The following is a 23528-nucleotide window of genomic DNA, read 5'->3' as shown; positions in this document are numbered from 1 at the left end:
ATTGCCTTAAATGGAGGGTTTTTTAAGCCTAGACATAACTGCTAAAGCAATAGTGCTTCTATTTGATAGTTACATTGAAAGTCTGTCACTGCTATACAGCTGTTTCACTAGAAGCAAAGCTTTCAGCAGGCCTCCAAAATACACCCTGGATTTTTACAAAAACAAGCCCATTTCCAGACAATAGCTTCCTTTTGATTTACCCATCATTTCTGTCACAAATTACTTAGCTTCTAGTTATTCCACCTGCTAGCAGTACAAATTCACATGACTTAGTTGATGCAGGACTACAATGACAGACAGATAATAAGTACTCTTTTGTCAAGTGATAACCTTGAATATATTAAATAGAATTCTTAAACCACTTAGCAGGTTACACTCATCATCATAAATACACTGGCATAAGCTATGGAAGCTTAGCCCTTCCTGTTGTACACACACACACAAACATACATTGTGAAAACCCAAATGATAAATTGCAATTGCTACATCTATTTCCTCAAGTTCCAGCTCAGCACAGTGTTCTCTGCTCCATTTTGAGGAAATTCTTAGGTTACTACTCTTGCTGTGTACTCCTGTAGGTCTTGATTAAAGTGATGTGGAACAGGTTTGTTGTGTAAATGCCTGCCCACGTTGCCTGGCAGAAGTTACAGACAGAAAACTTCATGGTGTGCTGCTGTCTTTGAAGAGCCAGACAGGTTGTTAAGCTTGCTGAGCTGGAAAGAAAGGAAAGGACAGCAAATACTTCTCTTACTGTTCCTTTCAAGATAAACTCCTTTCCTGAGTTTGATTTTTTTTATTATTGACAAGAACCAGAGATGAGTGTCAGGCTCATAGTTAAAAACTATGGAAAAGTTCCTGTTAAGCAAACCTCCCAGATCCCTTCATGCTATTCAGCATTCAAACTGCATTGGCAGGAAAGGGGGAAAAACCATCAAAATTATTCTTGCCATATTCATGACCATCACTGTTTGCTCTGATCTCCCCACGGTCAGCAGCTGGACCCTTGTTCCCTGTTTCATTCACAGAGCACCTCTCTGAATCTTCTGTGAAAGTATCCTGAAGTGACCTTTTTAATGAAGTATGAGCATCAGTTATTTCCTACCACTTAATTTGCCATGGTTAATTATCCAGGAAAATGAAAGCAAAAAAAAATTAGGCTTGATAAAACAATCCACCCTTGTGAACCTCAAAAAAATATATTGAATGTAAGAAATGAGAGTGCACTTACTTTCCAGAAACGTAGAAGTGATACAGAACAGTTTACTCACTCCTGTCTTGGACTAGATAATAACAGGACTTCTCATAAAGTACATTATACAGAGAATATTCCTTTTTCAGTACTTTACTGCCTGGTTATTTATGGCTCATTGTATAACATAGATTGTAATGTTTGCATTTATTCCAGGGAGCTCCTCAAAAAACTCAGAGATAACTGTAGAGTACTAAACCAGATGATTATGAGTTTTGTCCAAAATTAATGTTTTATTACAATTTCCAGGTGCACCTGAGTGAGCCCATTATTCTTGATATTGTATAAACTGACATTTGAAAGAATTGTATTGACAGACTCTTATTGAATGAAATTACTCAACAAGAACCATCAAGGAGCAATTGTACATGGTGAAATTCAACTATAATTATGATACTCCAATAATGAGAAAAGAAACTTTTTTTCCAGTTAATGCATTTTTCCCCTACTCTGAATTCCAGCACCTACACTGCTGTATTTGTGGTTAAATGAAAATTGCTAATCCTTTCTCAGTGACTAACAAATGGATTCTTCTATTGCATATGCATTTTCTAGGATATCTGAACCAAATGACTCTTTCAGTTTATTCTTCTATCCTCCCTGCTATTTCACTGGCATGTCCAGCCTATAAACCCTACAGCTAATGCATAATGGCACATGTTTTCTGAGAATAGAAGTCCAAATGTACATGGACTTTTCCATTTGGCAGGCAGGAAGTACTTCAGAACCAAAGTAAGGATGAGCAGTAAGTAGAAACATTTTTTGTGCTGGTCAGTTAGGGTTTTGGCTTAACTGGGATTAAGCTCTAGTGCAGGACATGATAAGAGGAGGTTTTTCATTCTCCACCCTTGCTAAATAGCTCATTTCATGTTAAGATGGTCATCCCAACAATTCCAAACATTTAAGTCCTAGAAGTTCAGAAAAAATCGTTTGCATATGTGGACATTTTTACATAATATATACTACTGTCACATGTTTTTAAAAGTCCAGCAACAGAAAATGTGGCAATTTATTGTAGCAAGCACATGAATTGAAGCAAGCTGCTGTTCATTACTAACAGGACCAGAAAGATTTGAAGAGGAGACCAGGAGGAGCAGGATGGATACACAGAGAAATGTATTTGTAAATAAGCTACACACAGTTATTCCTTGTTTCAAAATGAAAGAAAAAAAATATGTACTCCCTTTTTAGTCCAGTGGTAAAGCACTGGATGTAAAAACAGAATCAGAATTGGTTTAGTCTTTGTGAAGTGGGAGACAGGAGTTATGGGAGTTAAGCTATGGGAGATGAATGCTTTTAGTTTCATTCATCATGTGTCAGTGAGTTTCCATATTTTTCTTATTTCTTCAGAATGTGTATGCTTGTCTAAAAACCTCTCCATCTAAAGTTTGCTGTTTGACCCATCTTCATTGTAACTCTTGACTTTTGTTGATGGTCAAAATCAGAGTTTGAAGGGAGAAGTTTGAGAATGTGTGCCTTCACATCCTAAAGGTACAAACCCTCAAAGAGGGAAGAAAAAACAACTCATGAGATCACAAAAATATCCCAACATTAGGTCCAGTGCATAATGTTATTTGTTGGAGTCCTGACTCATGATGATTTCTTTTCTTAATTTTGGATTTAGCACTCCACACATTATTACAACCAAAGCTTCTTCTGTGGGTTTCAGAAACTTCAGGGGTGTGGATATGTGGCTTCCACTACTCCTGGAAATGAGAAATGATGCTTTTCTCATGAAGGAAGAGTGGTGGATCATCAGTTTTGTAGAGCTCAGAAGGATCTTACAAGTTTAATCATCATGTAGACTAAAGGGAAATAGGACAAGACATGTTTGCTGAAATATTAAATGGAAAAAATACTCAAAGGATATCCTGAAGTGCAAGACATGTCAGAATCTTATAAAATTCATAAACAGGCACAGTATCGAATAAACAAAAAAACGACACCTAAGAATAGGATTAAAGTAATACTTTAACTGTAATACTATTAAAACACAAAAGCACTACAGCATTATGTATGCTTTTTTAAAATTCTGCTCATTTTCAAATTTATGTTGTAGCTTATAACTTCTAAATACAACACACTTATGATAATATGAAAATTCATAATAGAGATTAAGTAAGATTGGTTTCTTATACTGTCTAAGTATCTGTTATGTATCATGAAGTGCAGAAGCTCCCAATACACAGACTTCACATTGTTTGAATACCTTTACATGCTCTGGGGTCAACAGGGCAAGTAATCATTGATGCAGTTAAACACAGAGTGTAATTCTGACCCAAAGAACATCCTTTCCTCTTTCCACAAGAGGATGTAGATTGGTGTGAACACTGAGTAACTTAAGGGTGAAATGTCATTAGTTTAAGTGAAATATGCTAAAATTCAATAATAAAAATAGTGAGGTTAATCCAACTGGGCAAAAGTATCTTTCTTAGACTGCACCTGAAAAGAATTTATTATTTATTATTATTTTTTTTTCTTATTTTCTGCCTCAGTGCTAAAGCAAAAGTGCCAGAATTTTTGGAGTTCTAAGTCAAATTTCAAGCAATATAAAGCTTATGACAGAATCAGTGCTATTAAAAAGTTGGATGTTTTCTTCCTCCAGAGCATAATTAATTTAAAACTGAGTGGCCAAATTTTTTTGTGGCTGGTCATAAACAAACTGCCTATTCTTGTAAAGAAACTAATCCATCTCCTCCCTCCTGCTTATCCAGTGATAAATGCTGCCTTTAGTGTTGTGATTTCTTCATTTAAAACATGATGAAATAATCGAGGATTTGAGATGGGATGGTCAAAAATGCAATGCTTGAGCGCTGTTCATTCTTCTGACTTGTGATTTTGTCACCTCTTAAGACCTCTTTCAAGTCAGTGCAGAGTGGTCTCTATAAGGTGTGGAGATGACTGGCTGGTTCCAGGGTACCAGAGTACCACGACCAAGATTTTGAAGCAAACATCACCTGTTGTAACAGTCTGTGGAAGTTGTTGGGCAACTGTCATAATTCAGTTTATATTTTAAAGTACATCAGTTTATCCCGAGGGCCCAGGCTGGCACAGTGCCCTCAAAGGATCAGAGGAGCTTGGAGGTAATGCCAAGGCCTCTTTGTGCACCCTGTTTGCAGACATGGTGGTTCCCACGGCTTTTCTTTGCAGCCTGAGGACTTGTGTTTTGTGATACCTCAGCCAAGTCACTTCACCTTCTCTTTTCACCATACATAGCATGGATTTTTCTGTTTATAGGTTATTTGTTTATTTATTTGTTTTTATTCAGTTATCTATTTTTCTGCTTTTTATTGAAAAATAGTATAAGGCTCTCAAAAGAGGTGCATTAGACGCACTTGCAATAGTTAATGTGGCAGCTTTTAAAACCGGGCTGCAACACATCAGGTCTTGTTCTCCTCCATCTGTACTGCTGAATTCTGAAAAGACACCTCACCCTGATGATTAAGGTGTATTTTTTTTTTATTTCTGCTTATAGTATTCACAAGCAGCAGGAATAAAATGGAACTTTCTTCATCCATATTGTTTGTATATTTATTAATATGCAGAAAGAGATAACACAGATAAACAACCCAACAAATGGAAACTCGGAGTAATCAACTTTTTTTTTCAAAGATATATGTTTGTAAACTATAAATTCAGGGGGAACAATTGTGCCAGTTTTTGTTTTCTATAATATAATATATATTTCTATAACATAATGTTAGCCATTATTTCTCTCTTGTGTACCCAACCTCCGGCTAGTGACAAAAACTCTTTCTTCTGGTTTTACCCTCTACTGCATTTCATTTGCTTCTCTCAGGGAAAGACAAGAATCAGAAAATAAATCATGGGAACAACACAACTGCTTTCTCCTTGCAGTTCCACTTTTCTTCCCTCAAAATTTTCCAGAATATCTTTTGCAAGCCCACTGGAGAATTTATGTGAATTAAGGTTTGCAGGAACAACATGACAGAGGCTGCTAAAAATTCTGTTGTCCAAAGCACATTCTTCTTTTGTCATGTGAGAAACCAGGAGAACCACTCACAGTGTTGGTTGCAGCAGGAGGGGAGGGCTAGAATATTTGAGAAAGTATTTTATAAGTATACACACAGACTTTTCCTGGATTCCAAAACACACCAACATAAATTCTTACCAGTGGGTTAAAGGGAAAAGTATTTAATATATAATTATAGAAAACAATAAAAAATATCTAATAAATAATCTATAATAAACAGTAATATATCATTTTAAAAAAAGAGAACAAGATTTTCAACAATATTGTGTTGATAGAATGCATTCTCTTCAGTTGGCAGTGACAGCTGTATGGCCATACTTTACTGAAAACTAGACAATACCTTATGATCATTCATGTATTTTGTGTTATTTATTGATTTTGCAAAAGTATCTTCCCTTTACTGAACTAACTTTAATGATAAGTGTTGTATAGACACAGGAAAATAGAAAGAGCACTAACAGCAAGATAAGGAAGCTTTATCTATGTGATTTCCCATAGCAGCAGGATGTATGTATGTTAGTGCTATCCTTTTTACTCTTCTGGCTCCTGAAGTCTCAAGAAGGAGGTTGGAACTGCAATTTTTATTTTCTGAGGCTGCTTAGTCAGGGACCTTTTGTGATGTAAGTCTGTAATGCAAGTGGGATGGCTTGCAGCAAAAGTCCCATTGGCTTCACGTGTCTTAGTGTGGTCTAACAATGTAAAACCCAGCAGAATTTTTTTTCAGTTGCTTTTTGCATAGTCTTTAGTTTTCTTTCTTTCTTTTTTCCTCCATCAATTTTGTATTATGGGATTTATTTTTTTTTTAATTCACTGAAATTAATTCTCCTCTGGTGCACATCAATGCATTAGTAGTAGTAGCAGCAGGAGAGAAGAAGCTGCAGTCCCATGGCAAGTGGTTCTCTTATTTGAAGAGATATGCAGTGAACAAAACCAGTGGGAGATCCAGGAATGTCTTCCAAGCCCTGGGCATTCCAGTGGGGACAGTTTCCCTGTGGGTGCTCTGTCTGCTGTCCAGGTACTGAAAGGCACAGGACTAAGGGTGTGCCCCTGTGTTTGAGTCTGTCTTATCTCTCCAGCTTTAGCAGGAGATAAGTTAGCGGGGAACCAGAAGCAGAACATGGCTTTGGAATGAAAAGATGCCTGATAAGCAGGTGATTTTTCTGAGACACATGAATTCTGATCTGCAGAAATGATGGAGCAGGATTTTCTTACGGGAACTAGAGAACAGTTCTTTGCTGTTTTAAGTGGAAGAATAAATATCCTGTGTTTATGTCAACAGGCCTACTCCCAGATTTGGCATTAAAGATTTCATTATGAGGCTGCAGAAAAGAAACATGTGCTAACTATTCTTTTTGGAGGATTAATCTTACATAAAAAATTCATTAAAGGAGGCTCTGCTGCATTATTTAAAATGACAACAGGAGACAACAAGCTGAATATTTTGTCATTGATATGACACTTCAAATTCTCCTCCTTATTCATCAGTCTAGCACTCAATTAAATTACATGCTATCAAAATTTTTTGTTGTGAGAAAAAATACATAAATAAAAAATATGATGTGAGTTTTAGATATTATCGGTATTTTACATTATTCTGCAATGTACGACTTTCTTTTTTTTTCTTTTTTGCATTCCTGCTTATTAAAAAAATGTCAAGCAGATTGATGAATGGAAAATACAAGATTGAAACGTTCTGTTGATTGAAACATCAATACAGATTGTTTGTCATTTACACTGGCTTTATTCAAATGGCATTGCTGGGCGGGAGGATTCCAGTGAAGAACTTTCTGAGGGAAAGTTGTCAAAACCAGTCAGCCTCTTGTAACAAGGTAGTAGTTGCATCAAAACAATGAATAACCCCCACACCTTCTATAAATTCAGTTAAGTTCTGATAAATTTAATTCATGTCTTTTCCTGCATCATTCCAGGCACTGATATTGCTCTTGCGTGTTCAGTCTGGCTTTCTGAGATAGCAGGACTCAAATGGATCTGCCAGAGCCACAGTCACTCCCTGTGCAAGGAGGGGAAGCTGCTTTAGACAATATCACACATGTCTAGGGTGGGAATATTTATAGTTTCACAAAAAAATATGAAAGCAGTGAATGTGGCTGTGGTGTCAGTGTGTGTCATGATTATAATTTCATATTGTTGAGTCTGTAGTAAAATGATAAATCTGTTACACTAATGTGCTGCAAATTGTGAATGTGATATACATAGTATGTAAAATCCATATTTGGGGTTAAGACCTATTGCCTCAGAACACTTTGTAATTCCTCTGCTTTATAACTGGTTTTTCTCACAATACTCCCTGTCAGGTATCTAAAACTGCTGCAGGACTGGTTTGTTTGGCTGATTTGATTGTTTAATCCACCTTCAAATATTTTTTATTTTGTCCTCCTCCAATTCAAACAAGAAGTTCTGCACTCTCCTCCAGCAACATCTGCAGTTTTTAGCTCCTTGATTCCAAGTCCTCAGCTGAGACTTTTCTCAGAGTCCTCTTTCCACACCTCCTCTTATGTGGATCTTGACACTGATGTTCTTCCTATTGTTGTCCCGACTCCCATCTGCATCCCAGTGCTGTTTGTTCTTAAACCTGTTTAACTTGTCTTTGTTTTGTGTGTGTAAGCAATCCTAGGATAATAATTCAATGCCTTCCAACATTGCATTAGCCTACCCCTGGATAAAATAACCAAAGATTGCTTCTCTGTCTCAGAGACTTCTCTGACCTCCTCTCATTTATTCATTCCTGTTCTCATTTTTAGGATGAGGAATTCATCTTTCTCAGTACCCTGAGAACAACATGAATTTTTATAATCTAAGTAATAGTCCTTTTGTGTTTTCTCTTTGTCTAGAGACAAACATTACAGTAGTTCAGAAATCTCCCAGTATTATTTTTCAAAGTCGATTTTGTAGTCCACTTTGAAACAAAAGCAGTTTTTTGTGTTTGTAGGGAGCTTTACCACAGACAAGTTTTTCTGGACTCAAATCGTACCTTGGTATAAAGGATGATATCTGCTCTTTGCAGTTAAAATGAAAGTAACATCAGCCAATGTCATCCATAGCCTACTATTTCTTCAAGCAACCATAACAACAGCTGAGACATTTTTGATGTTCAGGTCCTCCAAAGACAAACACTGTGCTGACTGAAAGTCTCACTGTATAGACTGTCACGATCCAGCTTGTAATACACAAACAGCTTCAATGATACATTAAACTTGCAGTCAAAATAGGATGGCTTTTATCAAGTGCTGTCACACTAAAAGAAGATTATTTGAGAAGTCAGTGTTCGGATCCAGATTTAAGACTTTTGCTTGAGCTAATCAAGTGATGGAGCCAGTTTCATTTTTGAAATTTAGGAATGGTGTTGAGTGATACAGACTGAGTCAGTGGGGAGCTATCAGCTTAAGAGACTAAATTTATTGATGATATGATATGTCTTCTGATATACAGCAGCCTGTTTGAAGAAAAATGCTGCTTATTCTGGTGTATTTAGTGAATCCTGCCATTCCTGTGCTACCATGTGGAAGAGCTGGTTTTGTGTTAAGACACGTCAAGTCATTCAAGGACCACACTGAGTAGTTTAAAAACTCATAAGCATTATCCAGTGAAAAATACTGAAGTCTCTTTATTTAAATCCACAGATAAATGCATATGCATACATTTTACAGTTACTTTAACCTAGAAGTTTATAGGAGCATAGGGTGGGAGGGAAAAGGAAATACAGTAGGAATTTTTTGGAGGGCAAATATGTTGTGAGAAAATGTAGGAGAATTAATAGTTGCATTTAAAAATAAGTGTGAAAATAAGTTGTGTTGAAGGATATGAATCTAAGGAGCATTAAAGCCATAATGAGAGACCATGAATCTCTAGAGATCCTTACAGAAGAGCTTCTGGAAAGTCTGGAGTGCCAAAGGATTACCCACAGGAAACTAAGGGCACTGTTTAAAGCTCAGTAGCTCCATCTGTTATTCCATTCAAATGTAAATTTTCCATAAAAGTGTTCTGGTTTTTGATTTATCCAGAAAGAGAAATTTCTGGTTAACTTATACGTGGCCAAATATGCCATCTGAAAGCCAGTTTTACCTCCCTATTTATTGAAAAATGCCATTGTCTGCAAAAATTTAGAAACTACTACTGGCTTGAGAGAGTTCTGCATATAGTAAGATCCTGTAACATCAGGCTACCCTTCGTTTACTTCTCTAGATTACAGGATATTCCTTCCATGTGGAGGTGTCAGCCCCTTGACAATAAGAAAATGATAAAGGTAAGGGAATCTAGGTCATTCATGTGCTTGAAACTAAAGAGAATGGGCTATCCAGCTAGCCATCATTAGCAAGCTGAAGCAAAGAAAACATAAATTTTTAAAATGCTGTGATCTCTAAGAGCTTAAAAGTGTTGTATCGTTTAAGCTTATAATGCAAAACCAGGGTATAACCAATGGATGTAGATGAATATAATTGATTTGGTGTCAGGTGCTCATCTGCAGCTGAGACTAAAAATTCAGTTAAAATAAAAAGAAGCTGGTAATTCTTCACACTTCTGAAAGGCTATCCAAAAAGACTGCTAAGGCACCTGGAAATTTTCACACGGAAAAAATATGTGCCAACATTATGAAGCACTGGTCTATTCATTGAGGACCTAAACATGAGGCCTAACACAGAAATAATCACAAATTTTAGTAGAGTAAATGAGAAAATATTGTGAAGAACTACAGAAAGACTAGATTGAAGTATGTGAATGAGCATCATTGGGGTTCCTGGAACTCCAAGTCAACCTACTGGGATGAACACAGAAATGAATCGTTCCCTTTTTTAAATTGAAAGTTAGCTGTAACACCTTAGGAGAAATATCTGGCTGTGGCTTATTGTATATATTGTGGACAGTTTATTAAACACTTTCACTATTAAACAAACTGAACAACAATGGACAGTTGGGCTGGAACAATCAAAATGCCTTCTCTGCTTTATCAGCCTGAACACTGTGTTTGTTTCTCATCCCCTCATCCAAATAAAACACAAACATAATTTGAGACACAGAGGAAAAAAAAGCGATTAAGGAGTCTTCTTTTGGATTTGAAAATTATTGGCACAGCTAGTGTTGAATGAAAAAGCGAAATGGCAGACTCACAGTGTCAGCCCTGGTTTCCCACAAGCCCCAAAGAGACAGGCATTCTCAGGGAAAGAAAAATTTGCCATCTTAAGATTTTTAACTTTAAGACTTTTTATCTCCTTCCCAGTCTGACTGACATACTTCTTCATTACATTAGTTTTCTGTGTATTAGAATGGCTCCCTTATATTCATTCTAAAAAACTTGTTGCTTTGCAGCCTCCTTGGCAGGGTGATTGGCCCTTTACTGTCAAACAGTTCTAGAGTGGTAGTTTATTCAAGGGCAACAGTGAAATGCTATTTAGTTCAGTACCCAGCTTAGAAGTTTATTTTCAGGTTTCAGTAGAATTTAGGAAATAAATGTAAGGTGTTATTCTACTTCAATTTGGAAATGGTACCACCCTGGAACCGTAGGACTGCTTAGGGTCTGAGCAAAAGGAAATACAGGTGAGATTTTTTTGGAGGGGGAAATATTTTGTGAGAGAATGTAGGAGAATTAATAGTTGCATTTAAAAATAAGTGTGAAAATAAGTTGTTGGATACAAATAAGTTGAAGGATATGAATCCAAGGAGCATAAAAGCTGTAATGAGATCCTCTGGACCTCTAGAGAACCTTACAGAAGATTTTCTGGAAAGCTTAGAGTGCCAAAGGATTACCCACAGGAAAGCAGGGGCACTGTTTTGAAGCTCAGTAGCTCCATTTGTTATTCCCTTGAAATGTAAATTTTAATTCATAAATGTTCACAGGAAAACTGAGCTAGTTGAGCAAAATCTTGATTTGAGTAGCATTCTGTATATTTTGTGTATTTACAAACAGATGAATTCAGAGTTTTGCTGGGTTATACAGACCCAATACACACACCCAATCTAGGAGAGATTCTTTTGTGACATCCTCTTCTATCTGTCTTCTTTGTCCTAAGTCAGTGAGATATTTTAATTTGAGAGGAAAATTGTGACACTGAGTTTGTAATTACTTGGACATGGGTTATGTATATCTGGGTTTTGCCTTAAATATATTCCAAAAATATTTGTTATTTGGAGAGAGCAGGCTGTTCTTTGATCCTTTTTAAGGGAGAATACACTGGAGTGAATGATGAACATTGAGCTAATCCGGCACCAAAAAAAAACCCAAAAAGATAGGAAATAAGTCTTAGAGAGTTAGAGAATTGTGTTATTGTGTTTGTGGTATAAATGGGGATTTTGAAAATACATAACATATTTAACTACTGTGAATAATCTGCACATAACAAATGAAATTATAAAAGCTCCATAATATGTTCATAATCTTAATGTGTTTCTTTGCTGTTTTGCAGGCAGACCAGTAATGATTGTAGTTGAATACATGGAGAATGGATCCCTTGACTCCTTTCTGCGGGTGAGGTGCCATTTTCTGATGACATTTGAATAAGACACCATTCTAGGTTAAGATTTAAATCATTTATCACAAATTAATTTCTACATAATGTTATTCATGGATTTTTAGTGAAGAATAGAAGCTTTCTCCCCAGGGTACATTTCTGAGGTACAGTGATATATTAGAGCATGGCTGGGAAAGAAGAAGATTTAAACTTAGGAATATAATTGATTTCTTCTACAAAAGTAGTCCCTGACTTTAGCAAAATGTATTTCAAAAAGTGTTTTTGTGAAAGAAAAGATAAATTGAAGGATAAATGCCTGGTCTTATGGAGGTGGTTCATTTTTCTCAATCACCTTCAAAAATACTCTGTTATGATTTTTTTGGTTGGTGCAGTGTAGAATACACTCAGTAATTGATTTATAATTATTCATGGTTACTTGCATTTAACAAATTGAATTAGAAGACAGTTCATGGGTTAAATGTCCTGGTATTAATTAGCCCCCAAAGGTCACTAATAAACATTAAAGAAGGGCTACAGAAAATGTGAGTAATATGTTGGCACAATTATATTTAATTTTTCCTAGAAAAATAGAAGGAAAGGATGACCTCCCCTTAAAGCCAAATTTATCCTAAAGTGGTCTCTTTTTTTAACAGAACCCCTGGAAATGCTCCAGAGACCCACTGTCATAAGACCTTGTGGGAATAATTTTAAAGTCAAGTATTTCAAACTTGTCATAAAAAGTAAACACCAGCCCTCACTTGCACACTGCCCTGCCATTGCCATCCTGCAGAATGGTAAATTTGGGGTTGTGGGCAAGCTCAAGGTAGGGGATCAGGGGCCTGTGGGTCTGTGAACTTGTTTGAAAGGGTCTTCCAAATGAGAGACCTTAAACAAGGAGCTGTGGAAACACCTGCATGAAAATCTAAGTGGTGGTGATAGAAGGATGATTTGGGAGCAGGAAGAAGGAATTGGTAAGAGAAAAGAGTGAATAAGCAGGAGGGGAAAACAGCCAACATTTTATGAAGACACACCAGAGAGAGGAAGTCATACAGACAGTACTTGTTGACAGCTGGTTGAGAAAAGGGGTAGCAACAAGAGAAGAGCATCTGGAACAGACGAAAATACACCAGAGCCATTATTTCTAGACTCTGGTTCTCCCTTCCTTTTTGTTTTTATTATTGCATAGCGTTTTTTCTCTTACATTTCTTGTCCTCTTCACTGGCTCTCCCAAACAGTTTTTTATTTTTCGTTATCAAGACACACAACAGATATCTGCTTTGATGTCAGAGACGTGCCAGCACCCCAGTTTTTGGTGAGAATTTGCTGATTTCTCAAAATCAAGTTATTTTTGTGGAGCATTTGATCTCATCCATGTCTTACAAAACAGGTAGTCTTTAAAAATCAGCCCCCTTGCCTTTCTGGCGCATCTCTCTATCCATCTGCAGCAGACAGACTGCCATTGATTTGAGTACCTGCAGCTTCCATGGTCTCTAATTTTTCAGCAGTGCCCCAGAAAGACTTGTCTGGGCCTGGAATATTGCCCTGTGCATTTGTGTGTGTGTGTGTGTGTGTGTGTGTGTGTGCAGAATTTCACAAAGTGAATTAAACCAAGTACTGAAATAATTCATGAAGGAGAATTACCTTTCTCTGAACTGCTCTGGTGTGATATCTATATCCCAGTTTTTCTTCACATGCATCCATTTATCAGAATAGTTACCACTTACTAGGATACTTTTATAGAAACTGAGATCAGCAAAATGATGATGTTACTGTGAAGCAATATTTCTCACATTGCATGGGATATACTTGGAAGCAAATCTGCTGGGGGGAAATGTGAGCTAATAATTTCTGCAGCTGTTTTCCATGTATATTATTTTACAGTTTCAATTCACAATTCAGATATGGGTTATTCTTCTAAAATGCTTTTAAAATGTACTTTAGATAGTATTCAACATCCCAAAGCACTGTAGATATGTCAGCATTTCTGTTAGTAATTAGCAGAGCAAATGGCTGCAAAGTAACCTATTTAAAAAGAAATCCAGCTGCTTCATTAATAACAGTTGTGTCCTGCAGATAAAAGTACACACTTTTAAAAGCTTTTGTGAAGATACAAAGAAACAGAAAGGCTTTATCTTTAGCAATCCTAATGAAAAGCATTCAGTGAATATAACAAATGTTGTGAGATTTGGAAGGGCTTATAAGATAGTCTATCTTTCTTATTATTTAAAGGATCACTTGTAACAGTGCAATGTTTTTACACAGAGGGCGAAAACAATCCATTTCTCACCAGAAGAAATGTTTCCCCACATACCACAACCTGCAAAAATTCACTGGCATATTCACTGTCTTCCTCCAAAAGCCTGCAAAAATGGATCAGTCTTACAAATTCAAAGCGAGATTCTGCAATGAACCATGTGAGGATATTCCACAAGAACTCCATTTGCCATCCCCCCCCTCACAGCCTTGGTGGGATATTTGCTTGCATGACAGTCCAGGTCGCACCATGAGTCACAAGCTCCAAGTAAAGCCTCCCTCCCCACCTTGATCCCTAACTGCTAAAACTTTAATAGCTTTTAATTCCCTCTTTTACAGATAGCAGTGCCTACTTTCTGCTATTAGTATGAATTTAACAGCAAGCTCATCTAAATTATGTCTTCCCCACCTCACAAAATATCTGTATGCTGGCTGCTAACTTTCAGCTTTTGAGTGAAAAAAAGTTGGCATGGATTTGCAATATGAAGATGCTTCAGATATATTCTTAGTGGAAAGGCATCAGCTACTTAGAACCAATTATGTAAGATGATGGCAATTAATTACAGTGGTTGTGCATCATCAGATATCCTAAATTGCTGAAGACACTTGACACTGAATTTTCCTCAGAAATACTGTCTTATTTTTACAATTGTATAAAACTCATTTCCAAAAGACAAAACTCAGTTTTCTTTTTTTTTCCCCCTAAAAATATAAGATTGAGGCTTGTGAGTTAATCATCCCACAAAAGTACACCTGAAATTTTCTATCAATAAAATGGTTCTTTGACCAGAAATAAGGTTCATGTGGGTTCATTTCTGGTAACACTCAGAGAAATTTCTCTGAAAAAGGATGTGGGCTTCCAGCTTAGTATTTCCTCAGGGGCTAGAACCTCACTCCTCTTTTAATATTACTCCAACAGCTGCCAGATAGAAGTAATCTGTGCTTGGAAAGAAAGTGGCTAATACTGGGAAATTGAGGAAATCCAGGTACAATTTCCTGTTACCAGTTTCACACACAGACTTTGGATGGGACGTATTTTATTCACCTGCCTGGGTCATAGAGATTTTAGCAATCACTTACTCTGCAAGCACATGAGGAGAGTAATAAAGACAAGGAGGGTTGAAAGGGCAGCTATCTGTATTGATAGAAAGATGTGGTTAGTAATTAGGATAGGAGTAGTCAGATATGTTTGCTCAGGGTTGTTGATGCAGACTATAGAAGATACAACAAGAAAGACAACCAAGAGAGATACATAATAACAAAAACCAAACAAACAAACAACAACCATAGAGAAAATTAGACATTAAAAACAAACAAACAAACAAACAAAACAGCACAAAAGCTTTATAGTGAGCATTTTGGCAGTTTGCCACTGCTGTTTGTTGGAGTTGTCTGTCCTCTGAGCATGGTCATGACGAGGTAAATCACATGGGGTTTGAACCACTGCTTGGTGATCTTGCAGTCTTCATACATGACACAAATGCAGTCTCTTTTTGTGGAAGAGAAATGGCGATGAGTGCTACGTTGGACTGAAACCTATGCAGCACTTCAGAGGGTGATCCAGTAACAGAACCCAGGTCCAAATCCCAGTTTCACTCCCTCTCTGTTTGTGCTGGACACCACAACATTTTCCTCAGCCTTGCCCTGTCAGATGATTGCAATAATTCCTACAAAAGCCCTTTCCCTGTGTTTTTTCTTTTCACCCTGACACATCATCCCCCACTTAGCCCACTCTCTAAATCTATGGCTCACAGATTTATAGAGTTCACTCTATTATGAGTTAAATATCATCTGCTGTTTTCACAACTCTATTTAAAGGGCCATTCTTGGCTAAAATAATTGGATTTAGCCACTCATGGACAAGAACAGGGTGATTAGGAGGCCAGGTGGCTTGTGTGCCTGAGAGGGCTACTGCTTGTTGGGTTCAGTTGCCAAGAATGACACTTGGAGAGCTTTATGTTGCCTCTGGTCTGCACTCACCCTCCTTGTGCATTACGAAGTGTGGGCACAGATTTAAACCACAGAAAAGGAACACATCTAGAAAGTGCCTTTGGGGGATGTTTGTGGCTGGCTACATAGCATCACGTGAAATGGACAAAAAAAAACCCCTATCACCAGGGTACTGAACTTCTTTCAGTATTTTTCTGCAGCTGAAGACCACCAGAAACTGTCAGTGCTTTGTTGCTGCTCAGTGTCCAAGCTGTGCTGACAATAGTCGTGCAGTGAGGTGAGAACCAGGGCCACAGCAATATTAATCAGTTGAGAACTCATGGTATTGTAGCATGTTCTGTGGCAGCCTGACATTAAAATAATCCATCAGGCCTATCCCCTGCACTGTACTTGCTCACCTTCTTCATAAGGAAGGGAATTCACTCTCCAGGGATCAGTGTGGGAAAGCAAGCTCCTCAGGTTCTGCAGCATTTTCGCTGAATAGACAGATGTTTAGGTTTGAAAGATGCTCCAATCTGGCCCAGTTTTGGGAATCTCAGAGCTGGAGGAGAAAGGTGTAATTTACCTGGTGTAATCACAGGGTTGTCCTGCGTTCTTCATTGTTACTATTTGCCACTGTAATGCTCCATTTCCCGCCTGAAAACTTATGACTGACACATTTCCATTCACTTCAGAGAACTAAAATACTTGCTAAAAAAATTTAGATTTATTTACAGGCATGCATAGTAGGTGAAAATCATGTATTTTGTTCTTTCAAAGAGTTTATAAGAAACATGTTTAGTTCCCCGAGAGCACTAACTGCAGCAGACTGTACAGCAAATGAAAGCCTGGGATCCAGCCCAAAATTTTAATTCCTCGAGGCAGGTCTAGCAGAGGCTAAGATAAGTGTTACTAGATGGAGAAAATATTATGATATATTGCTGTTTCTTGCAGTAATCATTATGAAGTTATTCTCAGAGCGGTTTTGCTATCACGCTCACCCTTTTTTCAACTACAGTTTGGCTGCTACAGCAGACACTTCCATTTAGCAAGTTTGGGGGAAAGGAAGAAAAGAGAAAAATTAAGACTTTTAGCAAGTTCCACAAAACGATGTTGTAAAGTGCATGTTGTATATCCATCTAAAATGGCCTCACTAGACAGAGTCAGCTTTGGGGAAAAGAAGCCAGATGGCTTTCTCTAACTTTAATGGTTCCTGTTATTATTTATCTGCATTCAGAGAGGCAGCAGCATTAGAGCTCATAACTAATATTCCTTCTTCTGCCTTCACACTCAGCATTCCTGTGCACTTTTATTTATTGGAGGCACATTCCTTCCTGGCAGGAAAAAGAGGGCACTTTGCTTTCAAAAGTGACTCTGTAAAGAAGAAAACCTGCACTGGAAACTGCTGATATAATTCTTTTTTTTCCTGAACCAAAATCAGATTGAGCAATTAGAAAGTAAATTTGAAATAATGCATTACCTTAACAGTGAAATTGTAAGCAACGTGTGATCTAAGATTACCCTGAGAAGCTGTTGCTGATGCTACAGAGCCAATATTTGTTCTCAAGCAATGTTTTATCCTGCTAAAGGGAGGTAGAAAACAGTATTTCTGATACTGCTGTAAGAATTTCATTCATAAATACCTATTTTAAATATGTAGATATTTTTACTTAGGCATTAAATATTGTAGATATTCTTACTACCAAGCAACAAGAAGTTTATTAAAAACTGTTTTGTATTTGAGGGTAAAAATAATTTTATAGGTAATGTGAACTCTTTCAGTGTGCTCCTTATGAATTTGCCAAGAATACATAAGAAAGCAGAGGATCAGAAACAGAGCCAGTGTCATTAATGTCTTTTAAAAGAAGGGAAAAGAGGAGCCAAGAAATTACAGGCCAGTCAGCTTAATGTCAACTGCTGAAAGATTTTTGGAACAAATTATCAGAAAAGTATTTATAAGCACCTTAGAGATAACAGGGAGATAAGTATGAGCCAACATGGATTTGTCAAGAACTAATTCCGTCAAACAGTCTGGTTTCCTTTTGTAACAGGGTGCAGGCTTTGTGAGGATGGGAGAGACAGCTGATCTCCTAAACCTTGACTTCAGTAAGGCTGGAAAACTCTCCCATGAGATCCTGATGAGAAGCTGGAGAAATACGGTCTTCATGAAACTTCTACTGGTGGAAACTGTATTGGCAACATTCTGTATGGAGGGAATGGAATTTGGATGGAAAGAAATATGGGGTGGAGCTCTTCTGCAGTCTGTGTTTTCCCATATTTTTATTAAACTTCTGGATCCTGAGACTGCAACTAAACTTTGAAATTTTCAGGCAATACAAAGCTGAGTAGGAACTCAGGTAGACAGCAGGATAGAGCTAGAATTTAAAACCACCACAACAATTTTAAGATATAATTTAGTAACTAATTAGCTTAAAACTAACTAGAAATAAGTAAGGACAATGGTACAGTACTCCACTGTGGCTGGAATAATCAGCTCTAGAGTAGAGAACAGAGAATAAGTGTTCAGACAGAAGTCTGCTGAAAGAAATTACTCTGGAATTTGCAGTAGGTCAGGGGCATTTGCATTGCTGTGACAAATGCAAATGGCACCCTGGAAACTAGAAAGAAGAGTATCCTTTTCAAAGTCTGTGAAGTAAATTTTTCTATCCCTTTACATTGGTGAGGGCTCAGAGTACTCTCTTGTTTGGACCTTAATTCTTCAGGAAATGTATGGAGGAGGTGAACAAAGAGTCCACAACAAAATCAAAAAGAATAGTTGCCAAGAAGATGAGATGTGTGGACTGAACCAGTGTGAAGCCCAAAAGAAAGGGCAAGAGAGATATTTAGTCTTCATGGGCATATGAAAGAGTTGCAAAGAGGAATTGCAATCTGTGCCAGTCAAAGCCCCTGCTCAAGGGAGGCATCTTATTCAAGATATGGTATAGGATAAGAACTAATGGCCCTGATAGTCTTTAAGTGCAGGTTAGAAAAGCATGTCAGGAATGACACAGACTGAAGAGATGATTTACTCCCTGTTCAAAGTCCCTTCCACCTCTGTGACTCTGTGTCAGCTGTATTCCAGTGCACCAGTGTGGGCAGAGACACTTGATTATTCCAGGACATCCCTTCCTTGTTGCTGTAGCTGATTGAGGAAAGCAGGACGCCAAGGCTACTACTGCTGTGCTGTCCAGAATAGAGGGCAGGTTTTGCATCTCATAATAAACCTTGGAAGGGGTTCATCGTGCAAATATTTTGAATAATATAAAGATTTCCCACATTTTTAACGGTTGAAGAGTCAATTAAGATCACTCATTAGCAATTAAAATGAACTAGAGTAATTATATTTAATTGAATTAATAAAACCTATTAATAATAATTAATTAAATCTGCATGGAACTCTGTTAACTGTTGACTAAAGAAGAAATTACCAGTTGACCTCATTCCATGCCAATAATATAAACCTGACTGTGTTACACGTGATAGCATGAAACATGGGTTACACTGCCTAGCAATACCAAGTTGCAACTTGAATTTTGGAAGATTTAAGCTGATAAAATCTTACAATTTTCTTTGCATGGTAGAACAGTAACAAGAAATGCATACAAAAACTACATCTTTCACATAGTGACCAGTAGGATCTGCCGCTGGTGAGTATGGTCTAAGTTAGTCACAGTCACATCATTTTCAATGCTATTCTCCATGTAAAATAAGATGTAAATAATCTGCAGTAAAATATTTAGACCTATAGCAAATCCTGCACATTTCTTAGAGCATAAGGGCATAAAAGTGCTCTGAATTATATGTCAAATAAAAAAGTGGACTTTAGAATAGATGGAAGTCTAGAAACAATACAGAAAAATCCAGTGACCAAGCCTTCAAAAGGTTACTGAAGAGTTAAATAGAAAAAAAACCTTCTCTAGAACAAAATTTCCATGGGCTTGTAGAAAAGCACTGAACTAGTGCACGCTGGAGCTGGAATGAGAGAAACTTTGCATATCATCCTTCCTCCCCTGCAGGAACTGACCAGCCCCATTATATGTCACTGCTCTTGAAAGGTCTGTAACAGGAGGAGAATATTTAACTTACATAAGGTTTTCAAAAGCCAACTGTAGCTGAATAAGAATGCTTTTTTTCAGGGCATTTGCACCGCTGCATAAATGCAGTGGCAACTACTCAGACATTGCATCTATACTCAGCTGTTGAGAAAAGTTTATTTAGTAAAGCCATTAAAGCCTGATTAAAATTTAATGGAATGATAGGATAAATGTGGTGAGTCCACTGAGGTCTGAATGGCTGCCAGTATTGATTAACGCCCTTAAGAGCCCAGAGGGAATCCTATCAGAAGCATATTTCAAATCTAAGCTATGGGAATCAGAATAAAACCCTGGGTAAAAACCACCCTATCGTTCAGATGAGTGTTTTATGTCCCTAAACAATAAGCAAATGAAACAAGATAATGGAAAGTTGCCAAAGGATTGTACCTGGGGATTTACACATGCTGAAGATACGGGGCCAGATTCATATCTGCAATAATTTTATCAAACTAGCTGAATTTTCCAAGGGTTAGGTATGGCCACAGTCTGTATCCAGATCAGATATTTGGATATATTGAAGGGTAACAGTTTACAGATTGTGCAGGAACACAATTGGTGCAGAAACAGATGCAGAAGTGATTAAAAAGAGACTTGAGAAAGAAGACTGTTTTGCTGGTGGGAAAAAATGTAGTTGTTCCGACAGCAAGGCTAGCAGTGAAACAATATAAAACCAAGCATGAGGAAAACAGATGCAGTAGAGGATTTGGAGAAATATGCAGAGGGAGAAGGAGGACAGAATAAAATTGCAAGTCGTATGTTAGCAGGTCTGTCATTTCTTCAAAGGTGAAGATAATAAGTTTGAACTTTTTTTGTCAAGGCAGAAGCTGAAAGAAATTTGAAAGGAGGGAGAGAATGGCAAAAGCATGAGATTGTTTTAAACTCAGGCATTACTGCTATACTGGTAAGGCAAATACTGAGAATTGGAAAGAGCAGAAAAAGGTTATGTTTTATGAAAAATTAATCAAGCATGGTCTAGGTTTGAAAGAGCAGAAATTAAAAAAGGAAGGAAGGAATGCTTGTGATGTGAGAGGACAAAAGGTTAAGGGAGGTGTTGCAGATGAATCCAAGGTTTGTTGAAAGAATGCAGCTGTTAAGGAAGATAAGCAGGAGGTGAAATCTAGAGGTTTGGGGGCTGGTTTTGTTTGGTGTTTTGTTGTGGAGGTGGGAGGGACTTGATCCATCATTTTGCAAAAGTCAGGTGCTGGCACTTTGTTCCAAATCCTAATTCTACAGTTAGCTAAAAAAGAGTTATCCATACACGGTGTGAAGAGTATTAACTGTTGGCAGCCAGCTTCATAATTTTTAAATCAATTGAACATTTAGAAGTATTAAATGAAAAGCAAAACCCAAATCCTGTGTGGCCTCATTACATAAAGCATTGGATAAAGTCCATTTCCTTCCTTTATCGAAGAGGCTTAAAGTATTTAAGAATATTATCTTAATTGCTAGATGGAATGTTTTTATTTAAAATATGGTATATTTTGGACTCTGAAATAACCCTTATTCTTGTGGTAGGGTCCTGTGATAAGGAATGTCATAGGCTCATAAGAGGGGATGGCCTTCTGTAAAATGTCTGGTTATCACAATTGTGTCTTGAGGTTGTGAGGTCTTCTAGCTGACAAAATGTGTTGGTATTTTCCTTTTACCATTTTCTTTCTGGATTTCTTTTATTTATTCTTTAAATATTTATATCCTGATGAGCTGAATACAGGCCCCAAACCATTGAATCACTATGGAAATGCTGAAATACTTTGCTGACCAGGGATAAAGTTAAGCATATCTATACAGTTCAGCCCGTTGCTTTGGTGAATCTAATTAATTTTCTGAACTTACTGTAAGCCTCTCCCCTACAAAAAATCATCTTGCTTAAATGTACCAGCTAAGCAGTAGAAGTGTTCTGAATGCTGATCAGAACATTGCTACTTCTCTGTTGCCCAATGCTAAAGGTGCTGGAGGAGAAAATGAAAAGTTAACTTGCTTGCAGGAGAGAGTTGTTTGTTTTTGTTTGGCTGTTCCTCCTAACATAAAAGCCTGGCTCACTGAATAATCCATGAGAAGCTAAATGTCTGCCAGCTGAGGTCACAAAAATAATCCTGTAAGCAGTCTGCTGTAAATGGTAGACAGGGCAGACCTAAAAAAGGCAAAGAGCCCATAATCACATTTCTATACATGTACTCACTTGGTTCCCACTGCTACATAATTCATGAGCTGTCTGATGTAGGACATAAAGAAATGTTAACTTTAATGCTGCAGATGGGGAAACTGAGGCCCAGAAAGACTGACCAGCTGGACAAGTGTGGTTAATGACACTCTTATTTACATGTTCAACACCAATAGGAGTTAAACAGCTTACTGTATTCATGGGGCTGTGCTTAAGGGCTTTCTTCCAGGAAGACTTTGGAAAAGCTTTGGAATAACCCCTGAATTTCAGCCCAAGTCTCCTTTTTAATCTAGTATTCAGAGATTATATGGTGTTAGGTGCAGAACAAACATGAGATAAAGCTCCAGACTTTTTCCGGGCTGTTCTGGGATATTTTTTTTTTTTTAAACAAAGAAACCTCCCCCAAAAAAGCAAAAAAAGTGAGGTAGCAGCAGTACCTCAATGCAGACAATCAAGGCTGAGATAATAAAAAGAGGGTTCTTTGTTTCTTGAGGCCAGAGAGTAAAAGATGAAGAGAGGATTTTTGTGTGCTTTCTCCTTCTTGTACTAAAAAACAGTGTTTGGGGAAGATGTTCTTAGTAACCTATTATAAAAGATGTTAAATTTTGTCAGCAGGAAGACTGTGGAATGTGTGAAAATATGGAAGAAAATGGGGATAAACTGGACAATGGGAGATGAGATGGCATACACTGCAGACCAAGTCAAATACTTGAAAAAACAAGCATGTTGGCTGGCTGGGTTACAAATGTGTTTTAAATAAGAGCTGTAGTTAACATCGCTAGAATGAAATGAATGTGTTCTTTGAACTTGCACCTTTCCTTGCAGAAGCACGACGGCCACTTCACAGTCATCCAGCTGGTTGGAATGCTGAGGGGGATTGCCTCTGGCATGAAGTACCTCTCAGACATGGGGTACGTGCACCGGGACCTGGCAGCACGGAACATCCTGGTCAACAGCAACCTCATGTGCAAAGTCTCCGATTTTGGTCTGTCACGAGTGCTGGAGGATGACCCTGAAGCTGCTTACACGACAAGTGTGAGTTTGCCTTATCTAATTTGAACAGCTGAGTGCCTCGTGCCCCTTTTATTCCAGTTTCAGGTTTGTTTATGCCACAGGAACAGCAGTTTGAGGTAGCTTGGCTCCGTTCCCAGTCATGTGATTCAATAAACACGTTGGCAGTGCTGAGGAGAATTTGTTTTGATTTTTGGCTAAGGGAAGTATAATAAACTTTGGCAAACATTTATTTTTAAGCAAATGTGCAAGTATAAGAGGGGGACCTTTTTCCTTCTTCTTGGGTTTGGTTTTGTTGGCTGTGGAGAGTTTTTTCCCCCACATTGTTACCTCTTCTGTTAGTGTTCATTTACAAAGAGATGTTTCTAAAAGA

At 37.6% G+C, this 23528-nt stretch overlaps 1 protein-coding gene across 5 annotated transcripts in view; it reads left to right on the top strand.

The window, feature by feature from the left end:
* Positions 1–23528, top strand: part of EPHA6 (EPH receptor A6) — a 449435-nt gene that overhangs the window by 367829 nt on the left and 58078 nt on the right. For all 5 annotated transcript variants that reach the window (XM_017832764.1, XM_017832762.1, XM_017832763.1 and 2 more), the window contains 2 exons: positions 11663–11724; positions 22970–23179. In XM_017832764.1, coding sequence (XP_017688253.1) covers positions 11663–11724; positions 22970–23179 — 272 coding nt within the window. The remainder of the gene's footprint in view (positions 1–11662; positions 11725–22969; positions 23180–23528) is intronic.

Source organism: Lepidothrix coronata, unplaced genomic scaffold (assembly GCF_001604755.1).
Source record: "Lepidothrix coronata isolate B3197 unplaced genomic scaffold, Lepidothrix_coronata-1.0 Scaffold205, whole genome shotgun sequence".
NCBI classification, from domain to species: domain Eukaryota; kingdom Metazoa; phylum Chordata; class Aves; order Passeriformes; family Pipridae; genus Lepidothrix; species Lepidothrix coronata.
The sequence above is the reverse complement of the archived record's forward strand: the minus strand, read 5'-3'. Positions and strand labels throughout refer to the sequence as shown.